Source organism: Geotrypetes seraphini, chromosome 7 (assembly GCF_902459505.1).
Source record: "Geotrypetes seraphini chromosome 7, aGeoSer1.1, whole genome shotgun sequence".
In the NCBI taxonomy this organism is placed as follows: Eukaryota; Metazoa; Chordata; class Amphibia; order Gymnophiona; family Dermophiidae; genus Geotrypetes; species Geotrypetes seraphini.
Window position 1 is genome coordinate 159,178,291 of NC_047090.1, and position 23,391 is coordinate 159,201,681.

The window sequence follows — 23,391 nt, forward strand, 5'->3', positions numbered from 1 at the left end:
ATTTCTATAGTGTTACCAAGCTCACGCAGCACTGTACACTTCTCTCTCCGTATTCGCTGAGATAGGGGATTAACAGAACCACGAATACAGAAAAACCGCAAATAACTTTTTCATATGTTATTCGCTGTTTTCTATTAAAAACCATCGTGAATAGGGTGAAACCGCAAATAATAGGGTGGGAGACCTGGCCTGTTCCTGCAGAAGAGGCAAAACACGGTGAAGAAAGTGCTGGGAATCGGCGATTTTCTCTGTAAGCGCTTGGAATCAGTGATTTCTCTATGCAAGCTGACATAATTGGGGGGAAGGAGCCAGCATGCTAAAAACCGTGAATAATCAAAACTGCGAATGCTGAAACTGTGAATATGGAGGGAGAAGTGTACACCAAAACATGGAAGAGATGGTCCCCGCTCGAATGAGCTTACAATCTAGCTGAGACAAACTGGACAAAAAGGTGCATCTATATACAGAGGCCAGTTGGAGGAATTATAGAGGGAATAACTAGACAGGTATGGGTGCTTAGAAGTTGGGTTGGAATTGAAAGCAGCTTCAAAGAAGTGGACGTTGGGTCTGGATTTGAATACTGCCAGGGACAGAGTTTGAAGTACCAAGTCAGGCAGTTTGTTCTAGGCATTCAGTGCCGTAAAGTAGAAAAGATGGACACTTTCACGTAGGACGATTGAATAATGGATACAGAGACGTGGACAATAATCTGCTTCAGTCAGTTAACCAGAAAATAGCCCTTCTGATATTTATAAAACAAGTACAATGAGTTCCGATAGCTCTTTAAGCTTTTCAAAAATCTTAAGTGTATTTTCAAATAGACATAATCAGTGGCATAGAAAAGGTAGGTGGCCCCCTCCCGCTCCTTCCCACCCCCCATGCCACACTTGCACTCTTCCCTCCACCCCCATACCTCAAGTAGCTTCTCCAGCACGCTCCTCGCACCAGCGTTGGATTTTCCTCTGACATCACTTCCTGGCCCCGTGACCTGGGAAGTGATGTCAGAGGGGAACCAGGCTGACGTGAGCAACAGGCAGGAGAAGTTGCTCGTGCTAGCACAGACCTACAGAGGTGCAGGGTGGTGGGGAGGGGAGGGATGGCGTGGTATGGCAGGGCAGAGCGGTGCCTGCAGTCTGCATCCACCACATACCCCTTACTACGCGCCACTAGACATAATAAGGTGCTAGACACAAATGAGGCAACCTAACATAAGATTTATTTTTTAAAAAAGTTAAAACAGAAGAAAATGAAACAAGGGTCTTATTTCAGAAAGCTTTTATACATCTACAGACAACATGAAATACAGATCTGATATACTTCCAGCTAGGCTAGAAAAATATTGCTATGAATAACTTTTTCATATTTCTATAAAGCTTTTTTCATCCAGAATAAAAATACAAAAACAATGGATGGATGATACCACTAATGTCACATGTATAGAAAAACTGATCACTTTTTTTTTTTAAGAGTTGCAACATAAATAAATTAGGGAAGGGGGATTTCTCCATGAGAACACTCATTCTGTCTCTCTCTGTGTTTCATTTGTTCTTTCTGATACTTTAATACATAGTAGATGATGGCATATAAAGACCTGAACGGTCCATCCAGTCTGCCCAATGGTCACACACATTACTAATTCATGATTAAATCAACAACGAAAGTTGTATAAACACTTGATCCTGGTATTTCTGTGACGTAGGACCATAAACCACCCAGCGACTGTTCCAACTACTGCTGATTAAGGACTACCTTTTGGTGTCAAACACCTGTCAATCTGATGGCATCAAAGTTTTATGGGGAAAAAGAAATCCTTTCGGTATCTTTAAATTGGCATTTCCTTATTTATCCATTTTAATTCAAAGTACAGATACAATTAGAAAGCAAAAAAAAAAGCATTTGTAGGAGTTCGAAAAACAGGACTTAAGACATCAATAAAGAAGTGCTTCCATGGAACGACAACAAATTTTAGAAAATGGATGCTGTGCTGTAATTTACCATCACTCCACCTTCCCCGTCTTCCTTGAGTTTTGCTTCACTTGAGCTCACACTCTTCTTTATTAAAAAAAACAAAACAATCTTCTTCTCGAACCTCCCAGTTATCGTGTGGCTACAAAATGGATCCAATCAACGAGGAGCTTACAGATATCTCAAGGTGAAAATTCTTCCCTTCCGCTAGTTTAATGGAAATTAAATGCAACAATGAAGTTAGAAAATCATCCAAAAGCAGCTGAGTTAATCATTCTCAATGAGAAGAAATGATTCTTCACATCCTTTAGCTCTGGTGTCCATGAAGCATTTTCAGAACATTCTGACGAGGAGGTGTAGCGAGTTATCTATTTAATTTCTCATATACCCTCTGTAAGCCTGTACATTCAGACACAGTAAATATTCCTCTGTCCCACGGACGGCTCACAATTGAGCTCCGTACCCGAGACAAGAGTTATGTGACTTGCGTAAGATCGCAGGGAGCCATAGTAGGATTTAAACTGAGACCCTCCCCCCGATTCTCATTCTGTTGCACTAACCGTTAAACTACTCATCCACTTCTAGGAGCCTTTGTGGGTTGTGACATTTTCCAAAGGACTGATCAAAAGAGATTGTGGCCATAAGCTGTCGAGCCCTTTTTTTTTTTTTCAGGTGCCACTAGACAGGTTTCCTCCTCCAACTCTATGGTCACATCTGAAGAAGAGGCCTATGAGGTCTGTAAGAGCTCATGGACCACATCATTTTGGTTTGTCTTCATAATCTTTAAGAATATGTAGGGAAGCTTGGGGAGTTATTAAGCTGGTATGAGACTAGTCAGCACAAGGTAAATTAAAACATAAAATCCATTCTATTATAGTCCTGGGGGAGGGTTATTCGAATGTAAATTTCTTGCTGGTTTATAATTTTTATTTTAGCCATTTACAAATGAATGTAAATTGCATTGTGATAAAACAAATAAACATTGTGTCTCCTTAAAACAGGGGTGTCCAACCTTTTGGCTTCCCTGGGCCGCATTGGCTGAAAAAAATGTTTCTGGGGCCGCACAAACGATGCAGCAAGACAGAGGAGGGAGCCAGCAACACCCAGGAGCAGCAGAGGAAAACACTGCATAGCCCTCGACCAGGGCCGCACAAAATACTTCACGAGGCCGCATGTGGCCCTCGGGCCGCAGGTTGGACACCCCAGCCTTAAAACATGCTCAAGAAGAATCTTCACTATACACTTAGGGCTCCTTTTACTAAGGTGCTCTCGCATTTTTAGTGCACGCAGGAAATTACCGCATGCTACGCTTCTAGAACTAACATCAGCTCAATGCTGGCATTAAGGTCTAGTGCGTGCGGCAATGCAGTCGCGTGCTATTCCGCGCGTGAAAGCCCTAGCGCACCTTAGTAGAAGGAGCCCCTAGTCAAAAACATCACAGTGCTAATTTTAAGTAGCTGGGGAAAAGCAAAGGGTCAAAGAGAGCTATAATCTCGGTAGAAATGCATTTATTTTGTGCACCTATTGGAACCTGAAGTTGCACTTTTGCTGAACTAGAAGCTGCCTTCAAAGTCTGGTCATTGTGAGACTCTTAGCGTTTTGCAGTTTCACGATCGTTGGAATGCAACAACTTTACTTCTTGTAACTCGGTAGTTTTCTAAATGAAACTAAACTATATACAATACAAGTCTCTTCCCGAAAGCTTAAAATGTGAAAAAGGAACAGCATTATAGTCCCCGAACATCCTAAAATTTGCTACCAGCACTGGGGGTTGGCAGCTTGACCTTAGATCACTTCACTACTTTTTCTAAGGGGTATTTATCTTCCAGTAGTCACCAGGAGCTTGCACACAAGACGCCCCTGGAACTTCTAGTTATCCTCTCCAGCTCCTGTGCTCTCAGCACTGCCTGCACCTGATAAAAGAGTAAAAGTAAATTACATACAACGCTTGCATTAAATCAACAACAATAAAACAATTCACATCTTACCAGCAATGAGGGACTAATTTCTACAGGTGAACTTAAACATATTCTAGATTATCACAGTGTAGGTACCAATTTATGGCAGAGGATCTTGATTCCACTTAAGTCTTTATTATCTAAGTGTAAGGACTCTGGTCTAACTAATTTATCAAAGAATATAGGCCGTTTATTATCAGGAACCAAAAGAGCATCAAAACTACATAAAATCTTAAGAGAGTGTGAGAGAGAAAAAGATATTCCCCTTCGATAATATGTGGGCAACAGATCTTAATGAAAATCCAAGAGTAATAGATTGGAAATCCTTCTGGGCATTTTCAGCTAGACCTACTATGTCGGCATCCATGTGCCAGTTTACAGTTTTCATTATGCATAAAGCTGCTAAAATGGCTAAAGTGTTACATGCGACTTCAGAGCTCTGTTGGTCATGCCAACAGCAACCTGGGACTCTAATACACTTCTTATATGAATGCCCTAATTTACAAGTTTACTGGTCAGACATTTGGTCCAAAATCTGCTCAATTTTAAACTTGAATATTAATGAGTTGCCCATGTCATATAAATCAATCATATTGCGTTCCTCTAATCCAGATATATCAATACCACCATTAAATAAAAAAATAGTTGATTTCATGATTGCCTTAGCTATCCACCATATAGTTTCCAATTGGAAAGACAATTCTAGGCTTAATTTTTACGAATGGTGAAAACACATTTATGTCATCAGAAAGTATGAGGAAATAATAACATTCAAACAAAATAGCATAGCCAGATTCACAAAAATTTGGACCCCTCATGATGAATATGTAAGGACTCGTATATATATCCTAATTATCTTTACTTTGTATATTAACTATTCTATATTTTGCATATTATTATGTATATTTTGGTATCTGCTGCTTATTGTTTTGTTTTATTCTTATACTTTTGATGTTTGTAAAATTTCAATAAAAAAACCCAAAAAACCAATTCTCTGCAACATAAGGCTGGTCATATTTATTCAATGTACACAGCACAGACATGTGATTCTACCGTTGTGTTATCACACCTTTCAATGCTGAAAATTATACAGCTGAACTTCTTGGACAGGAACTTCCTCTAACCTACTGTATTTGTTTTACCCCAGTCAATACCATATACTGCACAGAGTCTCATATTTCTTATATTCAGCACAGAAGAAGGATTACTAGGTGCCACAGCTAAGATACAAAGTAAAGGGGTGTAAGGTGAACCAGCATTTGTAGAAATTTCTTCTTCTTCTTCTTTTTTTTTTTTTAAATAAATCTTTATTCATTTTAATAACCAACATCAACATATTATCAGACAATGTACAAAATAAACAGCACTTAATTCCATCAAATGATATAATAAATACGTAATCCTTCCCCCCCCCCCCACACACACACCCTTTCATACAGTATAAAGATAAGCAAGAGTAATACCAACACATTACAATCAGATACCATTATGACGTCCGCCGATCTACTCGTGATTCCCTTCTTTATCATGCCCAACATCCTGTTTGCTTTCTTTGATGCCGCTGCGCATTGAGCCAACAGCTTCAGGGTCCTGTCTATCAGTACCCCCAGGTCTCTTTCTTGTTCGCTCTTGCCCAAAGTTACACTTAACATTTTATATTCATGCTCCTTGTTTTTCCTGCCCAGGTGCATCACTTTGCATTTTTCTATATTAAACTTCATCTGCCACTTTTCTGCCCATTTCTCCAGCTGGTTCAAATCCTTCTGCAGTTTTTCGGTGTCCTTTTGTGTCCCAACTGCCCGACCTAGTTTTGTGTCATCTGCAAACTTGATAATAATTCTTGTTGTTCCCTCTTCCAGGTCATTTATGAAGATATTGAATAAGATGGGCCCGAGAACCGAGCCCTGGGGCACACCGCTTGTCATCTTCTCGCAGTCCGAGAACTTCCCATTTACGTGGACCCTCTGCAATCTGTTTTCCAGCCATTTGCCTATCCATGGCTTTGTAGTTTCCTCAGAAGCCTTGCGTGCGGAACCTTGTCGAACGCTTTCTGGAAGTCCAAGTATATTATATCCACCGGGTCTCCGCTATCGATTTGTTTGTTCACCTTCTCAAAAAATTGAAGTAAATTCGTCAAACATGACTTCCCCTTCCTGAAGCCGTGTTGACTGGCTCTCATCAGGTCGTTATTTTCCAGGTGTTGTACTATGCTGTCCTTGATTAGTGCTTCAATCATCTTCCCAGGAACCAACGTAGGACTCACAGGTCTATAGTTACCTGGTTCTCCCCTCAATCCTTTTTTGAAGATTGGGATGACATTCGCTATCTTCCAATCGTCTGGTATTTGCCCGGTTCTAATTGACATGTTAGCTAGGGTTTGCAATAGTTTTCCAATTTCGACCTTAAGCTCCTTTAGCACTCTCGGGTGAATTCCATCTGGTCCAGGAGATTTGTCACTTTTTAACTTGTCAATTTGGTTGTATATTTGGTCCAAATCCACGTTCACTGTGGTGAGGCTTTCCTCTATTTCTCCCTATATAAAATGCACTGTGCTTTATGGTGTAAATTTGCTGTGTTTTTACAGTTCTTCTTATTGTAAACTGCACTGAACCGTGAGGTATTGCGGTATATAAATACATTTATTATTATTATTAGGTTATGTAATAATTCTGGTGCCCAGGGGGTAGTGCTGTATCAGATCCTGAGCTTATGTAAGACCTTCCTGACTCCTCAGATCACTTAGGAGAGAACTGAGGATGGGTCCTGTAGGGAACGGATCATTAACAAAGATAAGTTGGTCTATGGTTTATATTTGTTTATCAGGCTACAACCTGTGAGGTTTAGTCAAAGGTTATTTTGATAAGATCACTATCAGCATGCAGGATAAAAGTTATAGTATTTTTCACTCCATAAGATGCATCTGACCATAAGACGCACCCTAGATTTAGAGGAGGAAAACAAGAAAAAAACCCATTCTGAACCAAATTCTCCCTGCTAGGCTCTGCGCCCTGTCCCCCCTCACTGCTGACTCTGTACCCTGTCCCCCTTCTGGTAGTCTAGTGGTAGGCAGGGACAGGGCACAGGGCAGGCAGGCCTAGTGACAGGCCCCCCACCCCGAGGCAAGCAAGCAGGCAGGCATGGCCCCCCCAAAGTACATAATATTTCTTTTCTTCTTCACTATCCATGTGTACCATTTCCTACCCTTCCATTAAGTATCACATCTCTGTATCTTTATTCCTCCCCTTTCCAGCATTATTCCATGTCCCTGTCCTTATGCTCCCTCCTCCTTCAGCATTTCTTTGCTCTGTCTCTTTCCCTCCCCTAGTTGTCCTGGTTCTTATGCTGGGATTGCTCTGTCTCTTTCCCTCCCCTGATTGCCCTGGTTCTTATGCTGGGATTGTCATTTCCTTCCTCCTGTACTCTTCATCCCCACCCTCTACCCCAAGGCAGGCAGGCAGGTCCCCCCCGTACCCCCTCCAATCTCTCCCCTGTACCTTTAGTTCCTCTGGTGCAGCTTGAGAGGCTCGTTCCTCCATGTCCCGCCTGAATGCGAAGGGAGTCAGAGGAGTGGTGGTGGAGGCAGCTGAGGCCCGGATGCGCCGCCCAGTGGAATAGAAGGGAGAAAAACAGGAGGCTGGAACCAGCCGCTGCTGCTGCTATTTCCGTAGCCGCTCGCTCTCTTCCTATCCTCTAAAACGTCAGAGGTGACCAGTGGAGTACCGCAGGGCTCGGTCATGGGCCCGATCCTTTTCAACATATTTGTAGGTGACCTGACTCAAGGGCTTCAAGGGAAAATAACATTATTCGCTGGTGATGCTAAACTATGTAACATAGTAAGTGACAGCAATTTGTCCAACAGTATGACGCAGGACCTGCTTTTGTTAGAGCATTGGTCCTCGACCTGGCAACTGGGATTCAATGCTAAAAAATGTAAGATCATGCACCTTGGCAACAAAAATCAGTGCAGAACTTACATCTTGAATGGAGAGAACTTGGCTAGGACTATGGCAGAACGGGATTTAGGAGTGATCATCAGTGAAGACATGAAAACTGCCAATCAAGTGGAGAAGGCTTCATCCAAGGCTAGATAAATGCTGGGTTGTATCCGTAGAAGTTTCGTTAATTGGAAGCCCGAGGTCATTATGCCTTTGTACAGAACCATGGTGAGACCTCATCTGGAATACTGTGTACAAGTCTGGAGGCCACATTACCGTAAAGATGTGCTGAGAGTTGAGTCGGTTCAGCGAATGGCCACCAGGATGGTCTTAGGGCTAAAGGATCTTTCATACGAGGAGAGGCTGAATAAATTGCGGCTATACTCCCTAGAAGAACATAGGGAGAGGGGAGACATGATTGAGACATTTAAATATATCACAGGTCGTATCGAGGTGGAAGATGACTGTTTCTTTCTTAAGGGACCCTCGGCCACAAGAGGGCATCCACTGAAAATCAGGGGCGGGAAATTTCAGGGCGACACCAGGAAATATTTCTTCACCGAAAGAGTGGTTGATCATTGGAATGAGCTTCCAGTACAGGTGGTCGAGGCCAGCAGCGTGCCAGATTTTAAGAATAAATGGGATGCACTTGTTGGATCTCTAGGAGGGTAGAGTTAAGGGGAGGGGTCATCAGAGTGGGATCTCCAAGAAGACAGTAAGGGGGAGGGTCAATTGAGTGGGCAGACTTGATGGGCTGTGGCCCTTTTCTGCCGTCATTTTCTATGTTTCTATGAACGGAGTTTTCGGGGAGATGCATAAGGAGAGAAAAGAGAGGAGAGATATTGAGAGGCTGCAGAATAACACACTTGTAGGTTAGTAATAGGAGTTTGAACTGAATGCGAAGGTGGAGAGGGAGCCAGTGAATAATTTGAGGAGAAGGGGTTAGGCGAGTTTAGCAAGGCTGGCGGAAGATAAGTCTGAAAATGACCAGATAGACGCATACAAGCGACCTAACTGATCAGCAGCCGTTCCTGGCTGGTGAACTTGCTTTGAATTTCAGCACAGGCACAGATTGTATAGATGTCTTTGAATTGTTGACCTTTTCGCTGATTGTCCAGCGCTTCTTCTTGTAAACCGCTTCAAACTTTTCATGGCTTTGGCGGTATATAAAAATAAAATTATTATTATTATTATTATTATAGTCTCTACTGATGGCTTTAGCTTGGCTTGGGCCTTCTGCTCTCCCATACAAGGCATTTACTGCTCATAAGGGCCCTGCCAATTGCAGATCATTGCTTAATGAATCATATTTGAGGACTTGCTGACTTCTATCAACAACCTTCCTAATGCTAAATGGTTAATTACATTTGACAAGTTTCCACTTTAAATAGCTACTAATGGTGAACACCAGGTGCTTTTTTCATACATCTCATGGTCAGGAAGAGTAAATCAAAGACAGCATAAATTGGAATACTGCATGCTTGCTTAGTTCCGTTATCTCTGGAGATTAGAGGGAAGTTGTGCAGTATGCAACAAGCAACCTAGCACAGAACTAAAGACGCAGCTCATTGCGCTATTCTTCTGTAATCAAGAACAAATTGTAATCCCAAGTATGTAGGGGAGGTAAATCACTGAAAAAAAAATCCCCTTCTTTTACAAAAGTGCAGAAGAGGTTTTTAGCACCGGCCAGCACGCTGAATGCTCTGCACCGCTCCAACGCTCATAGGAACTCTATGACCGCCAGGGCAGCACAGAGCATTCAGCATGCCGGCCGATGCTAAAAACCTCTTCTGCTCTTTTGTAAAAGCAGGGGGTGGGGGGGTATGTAAGTTAAATGAACCCACCCTAAATAAAGAACAAAAAAAATACAGGACCCCCATTTCCTATTATCCAAAGCCACTGCGGAGCTCTATTCCGAGTTGAGCCCTCTTAATAGAACGGTGCTTAGAGTCCATTACCGTGCCCAGATTGGGTGCAGGTATTTACGCCAACTGAAACCTGGTGTAAATGCTGGCGCCCAGCTCTTGGCACCTGAGCAAAGGAATGGCACTGTTCTATAACTCTGCGAACAATTTTTGGGGAAGGCACCTATCCTACCCCTGGCTGTGACCCCTTCTGAGTTGCAGCCAAGGGGATTTAGGTGCACAGGAGTTAGTGCAATAATTAATTGTTCACAGGTCTGGCAACAATCGCAACAACTATTAGAGTGTACTACACCAGATTCTACCATCATTAATATTTCCAATCGTGAACTGACCCAGGAAGAAGAGAGAGTGTTATCAAAAGGGTTGGCGTTTGTTCCTACGGCCCCCTTTGACTATTTTCAGTTTCAAGTCGATCTTGAAAAATTCATTCGTTCTTTATCTTTGAAAAAATTTTTTTATGATAAAGAATCATATAATGATCGATCAGTTGTTACTAAGAAATCTAGTTGGTGCCCTCCAGGTCCTCTAGACCCCTTGCTGTACACCTTTAAAAAACTGGTCCTTCAAGACGTAGCTCCTTTTCGATATAAGAAAGTTGATTCCTATAATTTAACTAAAAGTGAACATTGTGCTCTACAGAAATTACAACAGGACTCTTCTGTAGTTATTAGTAGAGCGGATAAAGGTGGCGGAACAGTCATCTGGAATAGATCAGATTATCAGGATGAATTGACTAAACAACTATCAGATAACACCACCTATACAATGTCAGCAGTTGATCCAACTCCCCAACTAAAATCTACAATCTTGGCGTTAACCCAAGAAGGTTTTGACGAAGGATATGTGACAAAAAAAGAGTTTCAATTTCTTAACAGAGAATACAGCACTATCCCATGGATGTATTTACTTCCAAAGGTACATAAAAGACTAGATAAGCCCCCCGGAAGACCTATTATCTCTTCAATCAACTCTATTCTTGAGCCTCTTTCAACATATGCTGATTTTTTTCTGAAACCTATTGTAACAACAGGCTCGTCTTATATTAAAGACACGTCACAGTTTCTGTTATGGCTACAGAGCCTAGAATTAACTAATACTCCTATCATCCTGGTGACTTTAGACATTATATCATTGTATACATCGCTTCCCCAGGAGAAATGTTTAGAGATCGCTCATATGGCGCTCCAGTCTAGATGCCGTCCCCATCAAAGTCCGACTGCTTTCATTATGTCACTGCTAAAATTAGCATTAACAAATAACTTCTTTACTGATGGTAAAGATTTATACCTCCAAATAAAAGGGGTAGCAATGGGCGCTACTTGTGCTCCATCCATAGCAGGTCTTTACATGAAACAGTACGAAGAAATGTTTTTGGCATCCCACCAGTGGAGTCACTGTATAGTAGGCTGGAAAAGATACATCGACGATGTCTTTATGATCTGGCAAGGTTCTAACAATCAGCTTATAGAGTTTGTAGCATGGTTAAACACTAACGATGAGAATATCCAATTCACTAAAAACCAATCTATGGAAGGTATTAACTTCCTTGATACATGGGTGAGTGTTAGAGATAACCATTTTGAAACTAAACTCTTTATTAAACCTACTGACACCACCAGCCTGCTGCATTATGACAGTTGTCATCCTGTTCCACTTAAGAATAGTTTGCCATTAGCTCAATTTCTGCGCTTTCGACGGATTTGTACCCATAAAACTGACTTTAAATCGTCTGCTAAGAAACTAGCCAAAAATTTAAGATCGAAAGGGTATCCAGAAAAACAGTTAACTACATCATATCAAAGAGCTAAATTTAACTATCAAGAGTGGTTATTACAGTCTTCTAGTAGAACCACCAGAGAAGTCATGCATTCTGAATTTACGGATGAAGTTCAAACATTCGTGTTAAGATATAATACTGAATCTGATCAAATAGCAGATATCATCCGAAATCATTGGAGGATAGTTCAGAATCATTCCTGCTTTGAAAATTTGAAATTACGACTCACATATTCAAGATCACGAAATCTAAAAGAACACCTTAGATTACAACCCGATCCAATTAAAATAGACTCACATAAGAAGTTAGGGTCTCATTCAAGCTGTGGGAGATGTCAACCTTTGAGAATCCTTTGGATCATAGAAAATATGAGTTAAGACACGTTACCACCTGTAGATCTGACCATGTTGTCTATTTAATCATTTGTCCCTGCCAAAAGGTATATGTAGGTAAAACTACTAGGCGTTTTAACATCCGCATGGCAGAACATAAATCATGTTTAAAATTAAAAAGGAAAGAAGCTCCACTGGTCACTCACTGTTGTGATCACCATCATATTTTTACGGATCTGAAATGTATGATTATCGATTCAGTACCGGCATCCATTAGGGGAGGGGACAGGGGGAATAAATTGTTACGTTTGGAACAAAGATGGATAGATCGGTTACATAGCCTTCAACCATCTGGCTTGAATATTGCCATCAATTGGCAAGCTTTCATGTAATATGCTTTGTTTAATCAATGGCATTTTTTAGATATGATGTCACTTTCCTGGGTTAGTTTGCTTTGAATTTACACAGCGTTATGGCTTCCGGAAGTGACATCAGACGCCTTCAGTTTATAACTTTTGAATGCCGACAGCTTTCTAAGACGGCTCTAGAGAGAGAGTAAGCAGGGCGTGTAGTTGGACTTAAAGGTCTTTCTCTCGCTCTCTTCTTGCCTTCGGTAGAAGTGATGCCGACTTAAATAGGTATGTTTAGACTGTTGATTCTAAAGTTTGGATATGTTTAACTTGAAGCTCATTAGTGGGTTACTGAATGGTTAAATAAGTAAGCTTTTTCAATGTGTTTTAGCTAATAGAAACTTAATATATACAGCAAGTCAAAAATCATAGTAAGTTTAAAACAACAGCAGTTACAATAATTCTTTAATATTTATAGATACGTGCAGATTAGGTTAAATTGTCCTAAAGTACAACCAAAATTGATGTCCTAGTGCGCTTCTTAATACAAGTGTGTAAAACTCAAATTTTGATATTATTGTTCACACTACTTAAATACCTTTTTTAATGATATCTTTTTAAATAGATATTTTGTCTTTCTTCTTTTCTGTAGTGATTACGGCAGTTTCACCTGACGAAGCTCTTATAGAATTATTTTGAGCGAAACGGAGATCTTCCGTAGCTATTACATCACTTTAGCTATCACATCACTTTATTGAGATAAGTACTTGAAGCCTCATAGAAGGAAATTTAAAAGTACTAATAAGTATTTCATAAGAAGAAAATGCATATATATACAAATGTTTAAAAACCTTTTGTGAAGAATATTCATTTTATAAAAAAATATAATAAAAAAATATATATATATAAAAAATACAAAAGATATAAAGAATACACAGAGTGGTTTTGATAAATAAATTGAGAGAATTCATAAGGATCAATGATAGCTCACCCTGTGGTTATTAGCTCTTAAGATACATTGAGCTTTTAGCTGTGAGCGCTTGAGATTCCTTCATCTTCTCTCTTACAGTCCCGGTCGGGAATTGTTTTGGACTTGTATCTTTGCCTACTAAAGGTTTTTTGTGTGTTTCCACAGGTCTGGCAGACCAACCTGTTTTTAATCTATTTTTTTGCCTTTTTTTGTTACAACACGGTCCGGCAGACCAACCTGTTTTTAATCTATTTTGGGGGGCTTTTTTGTTACAACATGGTCTGGCAGTCCAACCTGTTTTAAATCTATTTTGGGGGGCTTTTTTGTTACAACATAGTCTGGCAGACCAACCTGTTTTTAATCTATTTTGGGGGAGGCTTTTTGGGGGCTTTTTTGTTACAACATGGTCTGGCAGACCAACCTATTTTTAATCTATTTTTGGGGCTTTTTTGTTACAACATGGTCTGGCAGTCCAACCTGTTTTTAATCTATTTTTTGGGGCTTGTTTGTTACAACATGGTCTGGCAGTCCAACCTGTTTTTAATCTATTTGGGGGGGGCTTTTTTGTTACAACATGGTCTGGCAGTCCAACCTGTTTTTAATCTATTTTTTGGGGCTTTTTTGTTACAACATGGTCTGGCAGACCAACCTATTTTTGGGGGCTTTTTCATTACAACATGGTCTGGCAGTCCAACCTATTTTTAATCTATTTTTTTGGCTTTTTTATTATGTAAACCGCTAAAGAATGTTGAGTGGTATATCAAGCTTAAATAAACTTGAAACTTATCTGTGTTTTGGCAATAGTTGCCTTCCTCAGGAGTCCATTCGATTCACTATTTTAACAAACACATTAGAGATAAAGGAAGGGAATGGGGCTTGTATACTGCTTTTTTGTGGTTACACATTCAAAGTTTTTTACATATATACAGGTACTTATTTTGATTCTGGGGCAATGAAGGTCACAAGGAATGTGAAAATCCTTGACCGCTATTTACACTGGATGTTTTTATCTACACTTTGGGCTAGATTCACAAAGCAAATCATTGTACCGATCAGTTTGCGACCCCTTTGCGACCAGATTTCCCTCCGGCCCCATTCACTAACCTCTCCTGCGATCTGCTTCGTATCCGTGCATGCAAAGTAGACAGGGACACGATTCACCATCCAAATTTTTCAAACCGACTGGGCTGGCCGATCCCAAGAAGCGACTGCTGGGAACCAGTTGAAAATGTCTTTCCAACTCTCCAAAGCCCTGCTCTCTGCTGCCCCGAATCTCTCCTGCCTGCCGCTCCGATGCTCTTCTCCTGCCTGCTCTGCCCCGATCTCTCCTACTTGCTCTGCCCCGAATCTCCACCCTACTCGTCCCCGGTTTTCTCCTGCCTTCTGCCCCGAATCTCTCCGGCCCTTCCCCGCACTGCGAGCCCATGGTTTTAACCCACGGGTTTAGGCAGGTTAAAACCATGGGCTCACTGGGCTAAAAAGTACAGAAAAAGCAAAGTTAAAAAATAAAAATAAAAAAGTCGCAGCTCGGACGGGTCTAGAGACCAGTGTTCCCTTTAAGGTGAGCGCATGAGCGATCGCTCACTATTTTCAGTGGCGTCGCTCATACTTTGTCTCCTGTCGCTCACTCGAGGGCGGGAGGAGGTGAGAGGAAGCGGCGGCGGCGGCCTGTATTTTAAAGTTAAAAGATGCAGCAGTGGCTCATCTCAAGATCCCCGACTGCATCGGACTTCCGACGCAGGTGGGGATTCGTGAGAGGAGCCGCTGTCACGTCTCCTGTGTCCTACCAAGGGGGGAGGGGGCGGTCCACCCCGGCTGTGCACTCGCCCTAAGGCTGCAGTCGGAGAGGAAGTTCAGGCCAGCCAATCGCTGCCTGGCTGGGCGGAACTTCCTCTCCGAAGGCAGAATTGACGTCGGGGGATTGCTGGTTGGCCCGGTGGGAAGCAGAGAGAGCTTGGGGCAGTCGCGGCGGTGGCTTTGGGGCCTGTTTCCCCCGATGGTTGCAGCGGTGGCTTTGGGGCCTGTTTCCCCCGATGGTTGCGGCGGTGGCTTTGGGGCCTGTTTCCCCCGATGGTTGCGGCGGTGGCTTTGGGGCCTGTTTCCCCCGATGGTTGCGGCGGTGGCTATGGGGCCTGTTTCCCCCAATGGTGGCAGCAGTGGCTTTGTGGAGGGTAGGGAGAAAAAAAGGGGGCAGGCAGGGAGACAGAAGGGAAAAGAAAAATAGAAAGGGGGCATTAAGAGGAAAAAAAAGAAAGAAAGGGCAAGGAGAGAGGAAGAAAAAGTTAGGGGAGGGAATGAGGTCTGCAGGAGAGGAAGCATACAGGCTGAAAGAAGGGAAGAAAGATTGGATGCACAGTCAGAAGATGAAAGTGCAACCAGAGACTCATGAAATCACCAGACAAGGTAGGAAAAATTATTTTATTTTAAATTTAGTGATCAAAATGTGTCTGAATTTATATATGCTGTCTATATTTTGCACTATGGCCCCCTTTTACTAAATCGCAATAGTGTTTTTTAGCGCAGAGAGCCTATGAGCGTCGAGAGCAGCGCTGGGCATTTAGCGCAGTTCCCTGCGCTAAAAACTTCTATTATGGTTTAATAAAAAGGAAGGGGGGTATATTTTTCTATTTTTGTATGGTTGTTACTGAGGTAACAATGCATAGAGTCATCTGCCTTGACCTCTTTGAAAAAAACCCAGAATAGGAATGATAATTAACATTTTCTCAGCCTATAGTGTGCTTTATGTTTTTTAATTTTATTGCTGGTAGATCATTTTGACTTGGTCATTTTAAAGTAGCTCGCAAGCCCCAAAAGTTTCAGCACCCCTAAGCTAGAGCGTTGAAGCTGTGTATTTCTATTATCCCCCTTTTACAAAACTGTGGAGCGTGTTTTAGTGCCAGCCGTGGTGGTAGCATCTCTGATGCTCAGAATTCTATGAGCGTCAAGGCTGTTCCCACCATGGCTAAAATCCACACTACAGTTTTGTAAAAGGGGGAGGGGTTAGTTTGTGATGACATATTCCATACTAGGCGAAGGTGTTTTCTGTGTTCTGTGTGTTCGAAAGACATGGTTTTCTGTTAGGATTGACGGTGTAGGATTGATCTGTGCTGGTCTGGCTTGTTTAGTTTTACAATGGGTATACTGATGTACTGCTCACTGCAATATGTAAGATGCTGCCTTTTCCTAGGTACTCATGTGTGACGTGTGGTTTGTTACTAAAAATCATGTTTTTCTTACAGATGGGGGGGTGCCAAAAAATGATGGGCCCTGGGTGTTACATAAGCTAGGTATACCACTGTATGTAAAGATACCAGAAAGCTGGCGTAGCAAAAACTTTAAGTAAATTGTTATTCTTCTAAGCTTTGAGTATTTAACCCTCCCACAATCTCACGGGCACTCGTTTCAAGTTTATTGAGATTTTGATTTAAACGCAATATCAAATATTTTCAATGCGTATAACAAAAATAAATTTGGGGAAATAAATAAAACCTTTTGAACAATAAACATACAAACATATCCATAGATGATTAAAATTACATAAGGAGTACAAGGATAAACTACATTTGTTTAAAAATGCGTCCTCCGCGCCTGCTCATAAATTTGTGGAGTATGTAACTTGTCGCTCATGCATATTTTTTTTGCACACACCTCATCAATCCTTAGAGGGAACATTGGTCTAGACATATGCGCAGACCATCTATAGATGGTCTGCGCATGCGTTGGGATCGCACACCAGCAATCCGTGCCGGAAGATGGGGGCATTCCTCCGATCACCCCTACTGCATATTTGAGTTTCAAGAATCCATCGGACCTGCTCAGATTGGGCATGGGTCAGTCCTGATCGGGCAGGTTCGTGAATCTAGCCCTATGTAACAAAATTTTTATTTACTTTTTTAACAATTAATTATTGCACTTAGGGCTAGATTCACTAACCCTCCGATCCGTGTGCGATCCGTTTCCATTTGCATGCAGGCCGATGAATTCACTAAAGGCCTGCATGCAAATGGAGATGATGGTTGGCACGCCCCCAGCCAACTACACAGATCGCTAAAGCCCTGACAGTAGTGACAGGAGAAACAGCTGCTGTCAGGGCTTCTGCTGGCTTAAAAATTTTTTTTTTTAATTGGGCAAATATTTTGCATGTTTTACATATGCAAATATCTGCCCGATTAAAAAAAAATTAAACCCCCCCTCCCAACAAGTGCCCCGAATCCCACAAAAAATTACCCCGCAGCCTGCTCTCTGCTGCCTCGAAGCTGTTCCCCGAATCTACTTGCCCCGACTCTCCCGCTCTCGCCCCAAATCTCTCCTGCCACTCCGCTCTCATCCCGAATCTCTCCTGCCCTTCCCGCACTGGGATCCAGTGGTTTTAACCCACGGGTTAAAGTAGTTAAAGCAGGTTAAAACCACGGGCTCCCTGGCCTACAAAAAAGGGAAAAAAAAAGTCGTGATTCCACCCCCCCCCCCGCACGCAAATGCCCCACAAAAGGCAGGAGGGATACCAACTCCCTCCTGCCATGTTAAACCCCTCCTGGCCTTGTTGGGCCCAGCCAGGTCCACCTCCCTCCCTGTTGCAAAATCTAGCCTGGCCGGCCAGCCGGGCCCAGCCCACCCACCCACCAACCAAAAAACAAACTTCAGAAGGGATGCTCAACCCCTCCTGCTCCAATGCCTCCCGTGATGACTCTGAGGCCTTAGGCCCTGCCCTATCATGTGATGCATGAGGAGGAGCCTAAGGCCCTGACTGGCTCAGGCTCCCACCTTGGGAGGGGCCTGGGGTACCTGAGCCAATATTGGAATTCTTTAGGGCTGAGCCTAAGGAAGTCCCTGATTGGTCAAAGCAATAGCCAATCAGGGACTTCTTAAGGCTCAGCCCTAAGGAAGTCCCTGATTGGCTCAGATGCCCCTGGCCCCTCCCAAAGCAGGAGCTTTAGCCAACCCGCCCCGTGCATTGCATGATGCACCGGGGCAGGGCCTAAGGCTGCAGGGTCATCGTGGGAGGCATTGGAGCAGGAGGGGTTGAGCATCCCTCATGTTCCGTTAAAGGTAACGGGAGGGGGGGGGGTGAAAAGTGGGCTTGGAATGAGTAGGGGGTGTCTGGGGGGTGGCAGGAGGGATTTGACATCCCTCCTGCAGTTTGTTTTTTTGGTGAGTGGGCAGGGCCTGGCCAGCCGGACTAGATTTTGCAACGGGAGGGAGGTGGGCCGGGCCCAGCCAGGCCAGAAGGGGTTTAACATGGCAGGAGGGAGTTAGCATCCCTCTTGCCTTTTGGGGGCATCGTGGAAGGAGGTGGATCATCGCAACATCCATACGTTTGAATGGAATCTATCCCCTTTTAACTTTAGAGAGTGCCCTCTCGTATTCTCTACCTTGGAGAGGGTGAACAACCTGTCTTTATCTACTAAGTATATTCCTTTCATTATCTTGAACGTTACGATCATGTCCCCTCTCAGTCTCTTCTTTTTAAGGGAGAAGAGGCCCAGTTTCTCTAATCTCTCACTGTACGGCAACTCCTCCAGCCCCTTAACCATTTTAGTTGCTCTTCTCTGGACTCTTTCAAGTAGTACTGTATCCTTCTTCATGTACAGAGACCAGTGCTGGATTCAGTATTCCAGGTGATGAAAATTCATCTGAAAATCCCTACTATACCTGAATGTACACTATTTTCAGGCCTTAAGGCAGTATTTAAGACATTAAAATAAGTTAGAGAGCAAGACACCTGCTGTAATAAGGGGGATTTTTTTTTTTTAGTTCAAAAACTTTATTGGTATATAATAGCAAAATACAAAAAGAAATAAGAACCAGAAGTTTTATATAATACAGTCTGAAAAATGGTGTCTGATCCCAGCTAACTACCGAAGGGAGAAGCTGGATCATCCAGTATAAACATATGTCTGCAGTTTATACCAGGCAGTGCAGTCTTGGTCAAAAGAAAAACTGATACCAAACTACAAGAATATGGTAGAAGTGGAAAATGGGAAATACAGATTTGAAGATTTAGCATGAAAAGCTGTGCAGGCTGCAGAACCTTGGGCTCTACTTGCTAAAGCAAGGAACGAGGGATTACGTAGAAGACATTTGAGTGAGAGGCACAAAATCCTAGCAGTAAAACCCACCAGAATCCATTATTCAGCTAGCATAAAAGTCGAGAACCAAAAGAAGGCATATGCCAAGGTTAAAGTAAAACTGTTCACTGGAGAAATTTAGGACGAATATTTCTGTTCACACCTATGGACCTTATTACCAGTGTGGAGGAGTCACTTTGCTTAGATTTAAGTGGAATAAAATTCAGCTCTTTTATTTACAAATATTTCTTATATACTGCATCTCTACAAATCTGAGAAGTGTACAACATGCACTTGATTTGAGTTGCACGGTATGACTCTTACCATCATGATAATCCTGTGTTCCTGCATATAATTTCATAGGTAAGAGAAATATTTATAGCACATTATTTCATAAATGATGATAACCTTGGAAGAACCTATGAATGTATACCTTCAAGATCCATTTGCTTTTGCTGAGCAGATTTCGATCCTCTGGAAGGATTTTTGTCCTCTGATTTCAGATCCTCTGGTGGCCATCGCAACTCACCACTCTCCACGTCCTCGGACTCGGTAGGTTCTACCACAATTGATGGTAATCTTTTGGTCAGCTTTGGATACTTCTCCCGTGTATCTGGAAAAGCCTAACATATCCATTCCATTAACACATTTTTAAAAATTAACATTTTTTTAGTTTTATATTTGAAATCTTAGCTTTTATAAATAATAATCACCCCTCTCCCCAGTGAACTAATGCTAATTTTTAAATTTGGAGAAGCAATTTTCACTGTTGAAATGTCTCTGTCCTTTCTAAGGCCCCCTTTTATGAAACTGTGTTAGAACATAAGAATTGCCATCTCCGGATCAGACCCTGGGTCCATCAAGTCCGGCGATCCGCACACGCAGAGGCCCTGCCAGGTGTACCCTGGCATAGTTTTAGTCCCCATATCACTCTATGCTTCTCATAAGGAGATGTGCATCTAGTTTACCCTTACCCGTATCACTCTATGCCACTCATTAGGAGATGTACATCTAGCTTACCCTTAAATCCTAGAACGGTGGATTCTGCAATTACCTCCTCTGGGAGAGCATTCCAGGTGTCTACCACTCGCTGCATGAAACAGAACCTCCTGATATTTGTCCTGGACCTGTCCTGCCTCAGCTTCAGTCCATGCTTTATTATTGCCGGCCATGGCGGTATTAGCTCATAGGAATTCTGTGAGCGTCGGCGCTAATACTGCCACGGCCGGTGATAAAAAGAAGCCTAACGCGGCTTCATAAAAGGGGACCTGAGTTTTCTGGATGGTATAAGTTATTGTTGCAGCTATCTGCCTTGAGGACGCTGGTAGCATGCCATTTTTATGAGTTATTTTTGAAATGTAAGTTCCTACATTTATCCACTATTTGCCCAAAAATAGCAGTTGTGAAAGTCAAGAATAGTCTGCATTCTCTCAGAGTTTGGTAATACAGTTTTGGTAAACATCAATAATAAAAAAAATACGTCATGCCATCTGTTGCCATTTTAAAAAAGCACATCACAAAAGCTCCTGTGTCTTTTGCAACGATGACAACAGATGCATTTCACAGTGTAATATCCTTATAATTTATATTGAACATCTACTTACAAGTTGGTCAGAATAGCGCATGGAAGAGACTCTTCATGGAAGTTTCCCTTGGACAGAACCTCTTTCACAAACAGAGCCCAAAGTATATTAATGGATAGTCTTTGAGGGCTACGAACAGATTGGATTGTCAGGATACCCCCTAATCAATAGTCATCATTTTTATACAACTGAGAAATTGCATGTAAATCTCTCTCATGCATATTCAGTAGGGGGGAGGGGGAGCCTGAAAACCTTGAGAACTGGAAGTGGATACCTGCTCTGATCTCAGCAGTGGTGTAATAAGGGGGGTGGGGGAGGAAGTCCACCCTGGGCGAGGTCTTCCTCAGGGCACCGGCATCCCTCCTGCTCTCTGACCCCCTGTTCCATGCATGTGCCTCTTCCCTTCCCCCCCCCCCATACCTTTTTATCTTGGGCGCGAGCAGTCGGCTCCGGCACTCTCCAACATCACTTCCGGGACCCGCACCAAGGAAGTGACATCAGAGAGTGCCAAAACCGATGTGAGCAGCAACTTCATGGTTGCTTTTGCCAAAGATAAAAATGTACGGAGAAGGGGCACGCAGCAGGGGGGGGGGGAGCAGGAAAGGGGCATCACCGCTATGCCACTGGATCTCAGTCTTAGATTAGCAGTTCCCAATCCTGTCCTTGGGTAACTCTAGCCAGACTGGTTTTCAGGATATCCATAATCAATATATATGAGATAAATCTGCATGCAATGGAGGCAGTCTTCGCTTCCTTCTAAAACGGATTCATTCAACTTGGGCAAGTCCTTCCTTCCTGACTCCTTATCCAGCATCTGGCTCTCTGGGCACAAGCTGTTTTAACTGTCCTAAATTATCCAGACAGCAGGCTGAATGTCGCTACACTTTACCTAACTTGCTGCTCCTTGCACTATCCCGGCATTAGTGCCGCTAAATATCCACAGACAGCATTTGGCCAAGGCATTTATTCAGAGAATGGATCCAGTTATATGGATAAAAGCCTTTGACTATCGAGCCATATGAACCCAAGAAAGCTCAGTTTTATCATTTCTAGAAACCAGTAAACCCCACAAGAAGCAGGGTTCTAAAAATTCTGCCAAAATTACACCTCAGGGACAGAATGCACTTCCTGCAGCTTCCTACCTCCTCCTCCAGCCCAGTACTCATTATTTATTTTGAAAGGGGTTGCGGGAAAATAAGGTTAAAGCATTTCTTCTCTGGAAAGTCATTCCAACCCCATTCCACTTCCATACAGCTCTCTTCCTCATTGCATTCCTCATCCCATACTGTTGCAGTTCTTTCTTCTCTCTCTCCTCTTAAAGACTCACAATTTTTAATTGTTGTAGCTTTTTAATTTGTGGTTTAATTCTAAATATAAAATTTTATGCATTCCACTCCATTCTATTATGAGTTGCATTGGCTTCCAATGGAGGCGCGTGTTCTGTTTAAGCTGGGTTGCTTTTGCTATAAGGTTATGTATGGTACCGCTCCGTCTTATATGGCTAATAGATTCTCTTTAGCATCGTATAAATATAGTAGAAGATCTCATGCCCTGTTTACTTTTCCATCAGTACAAGGCTGGAAAATCAAGAAATCTCTTGACCATGCTCTAGCATTTCAAGCGGCTTCCCACGATAGAGAATTTTGATCGTTATTGCTTGGAGCTTGCTCCTATAAACATTTTAGAACCCAATTAAAAACTCATCTTTTCTCAAAATACTTGGTCAAATAATTTTCCTGCCATTATCAAATTGTTTTTAGTTTCTAATCTTTTGTAAACCATGTAGAACTTATGGTTATGCAGTTAAGAAGTACGATGTTATGTTATATTATTCACCTAGAATCTAGTTTAAGATTAGTGCGGGCAATAAATATTGTAGAATAGAATAGAAAAAGAACATAATCGCCATACTGATACAGAACAATGGTCCATGTAGCCCAGTATCCTCCTTCCAGCAGTGGCCAATCCAGGTCACAAGTGCTAGACAGAATCCCAAAGAGTAGCAAGATTTCACGCCACTAATCCCAGGGACACAAATGGCTTCCCCCATCTCTATCTCAATTGCAGACCATGGATTCCTTCTCCAGGAACTTGTCCTAACCTTTTTTAAACCCAGATAGGCTCACTGTAGTTATCATGTCTTCTGGTACTGAGTTCCAGAGTTTAACTATTCGCCGAGTGAAAAAATATTTTCTACTATTCATTTTAAAAGTTTTGTCCTCCGATCCCTCATTTTCCATTTCTCCTCTTCCCTAAGCACTTTCACGTTCCTCCTCTACTCGTCTATCCCCACTGCAGCCCTCTCTGGGGTAATTTTATAAGGTTATTTTTGCATGACCACAAATGCACATTAATGTCCCGTTACAAAATTCTAACTGGCATAAAAGTACATATAATGACTTACAAGTTCCTAATCAAAAAACATAGACGTCCAAAAAGCATCCTAAATTGGCACTTAGGACGTTCTAATCGCCAGGACGCCCAAGTGCTGATAATCGAAACCGTATTTCTGTACATCTAGCAAGGTGTTC

The 23,391-nt window shown here is 42.3% G+C and overlaps 1 protein-coding gene across 4 annotated transcripts in view; it reads right to left on the reverse strand.

Annotated features, from left to right (window-relative positions):
- Nucleotides 1–1,225: 1,225 nt before the first annotated feature.
- LBHD2 (LBH domain containing 2) overlaps nucleotides 1,226–23,391 on the reverse strand; it is a 65,214-nt gene continuing 43,048 nt past the window's right edge. For all 4 annotated transcript variants that reach the window (XM_033950686.1, XM_033950688.1, XM_033950687.1 and 1 more), the window contains exons 3-4: nucleotides 19,711–19,900; nucleotides 1,226–3,878 (exon numbers count right to left, since the gene is read on the reverse strand). In XM_033950686.1, the coding sequence (XP_033806577.1) occupies nucleotides 3,835–3,878; nucleotides 19,711–19,900 (234 nt within the window). In that variant the 3' untranslated portion in view covers nucleotides 1,226–3,834. The remainder of the gene's footprint in view (nucleotides 3,879–19,710; nucleotides 19,901–23,391) is intronic.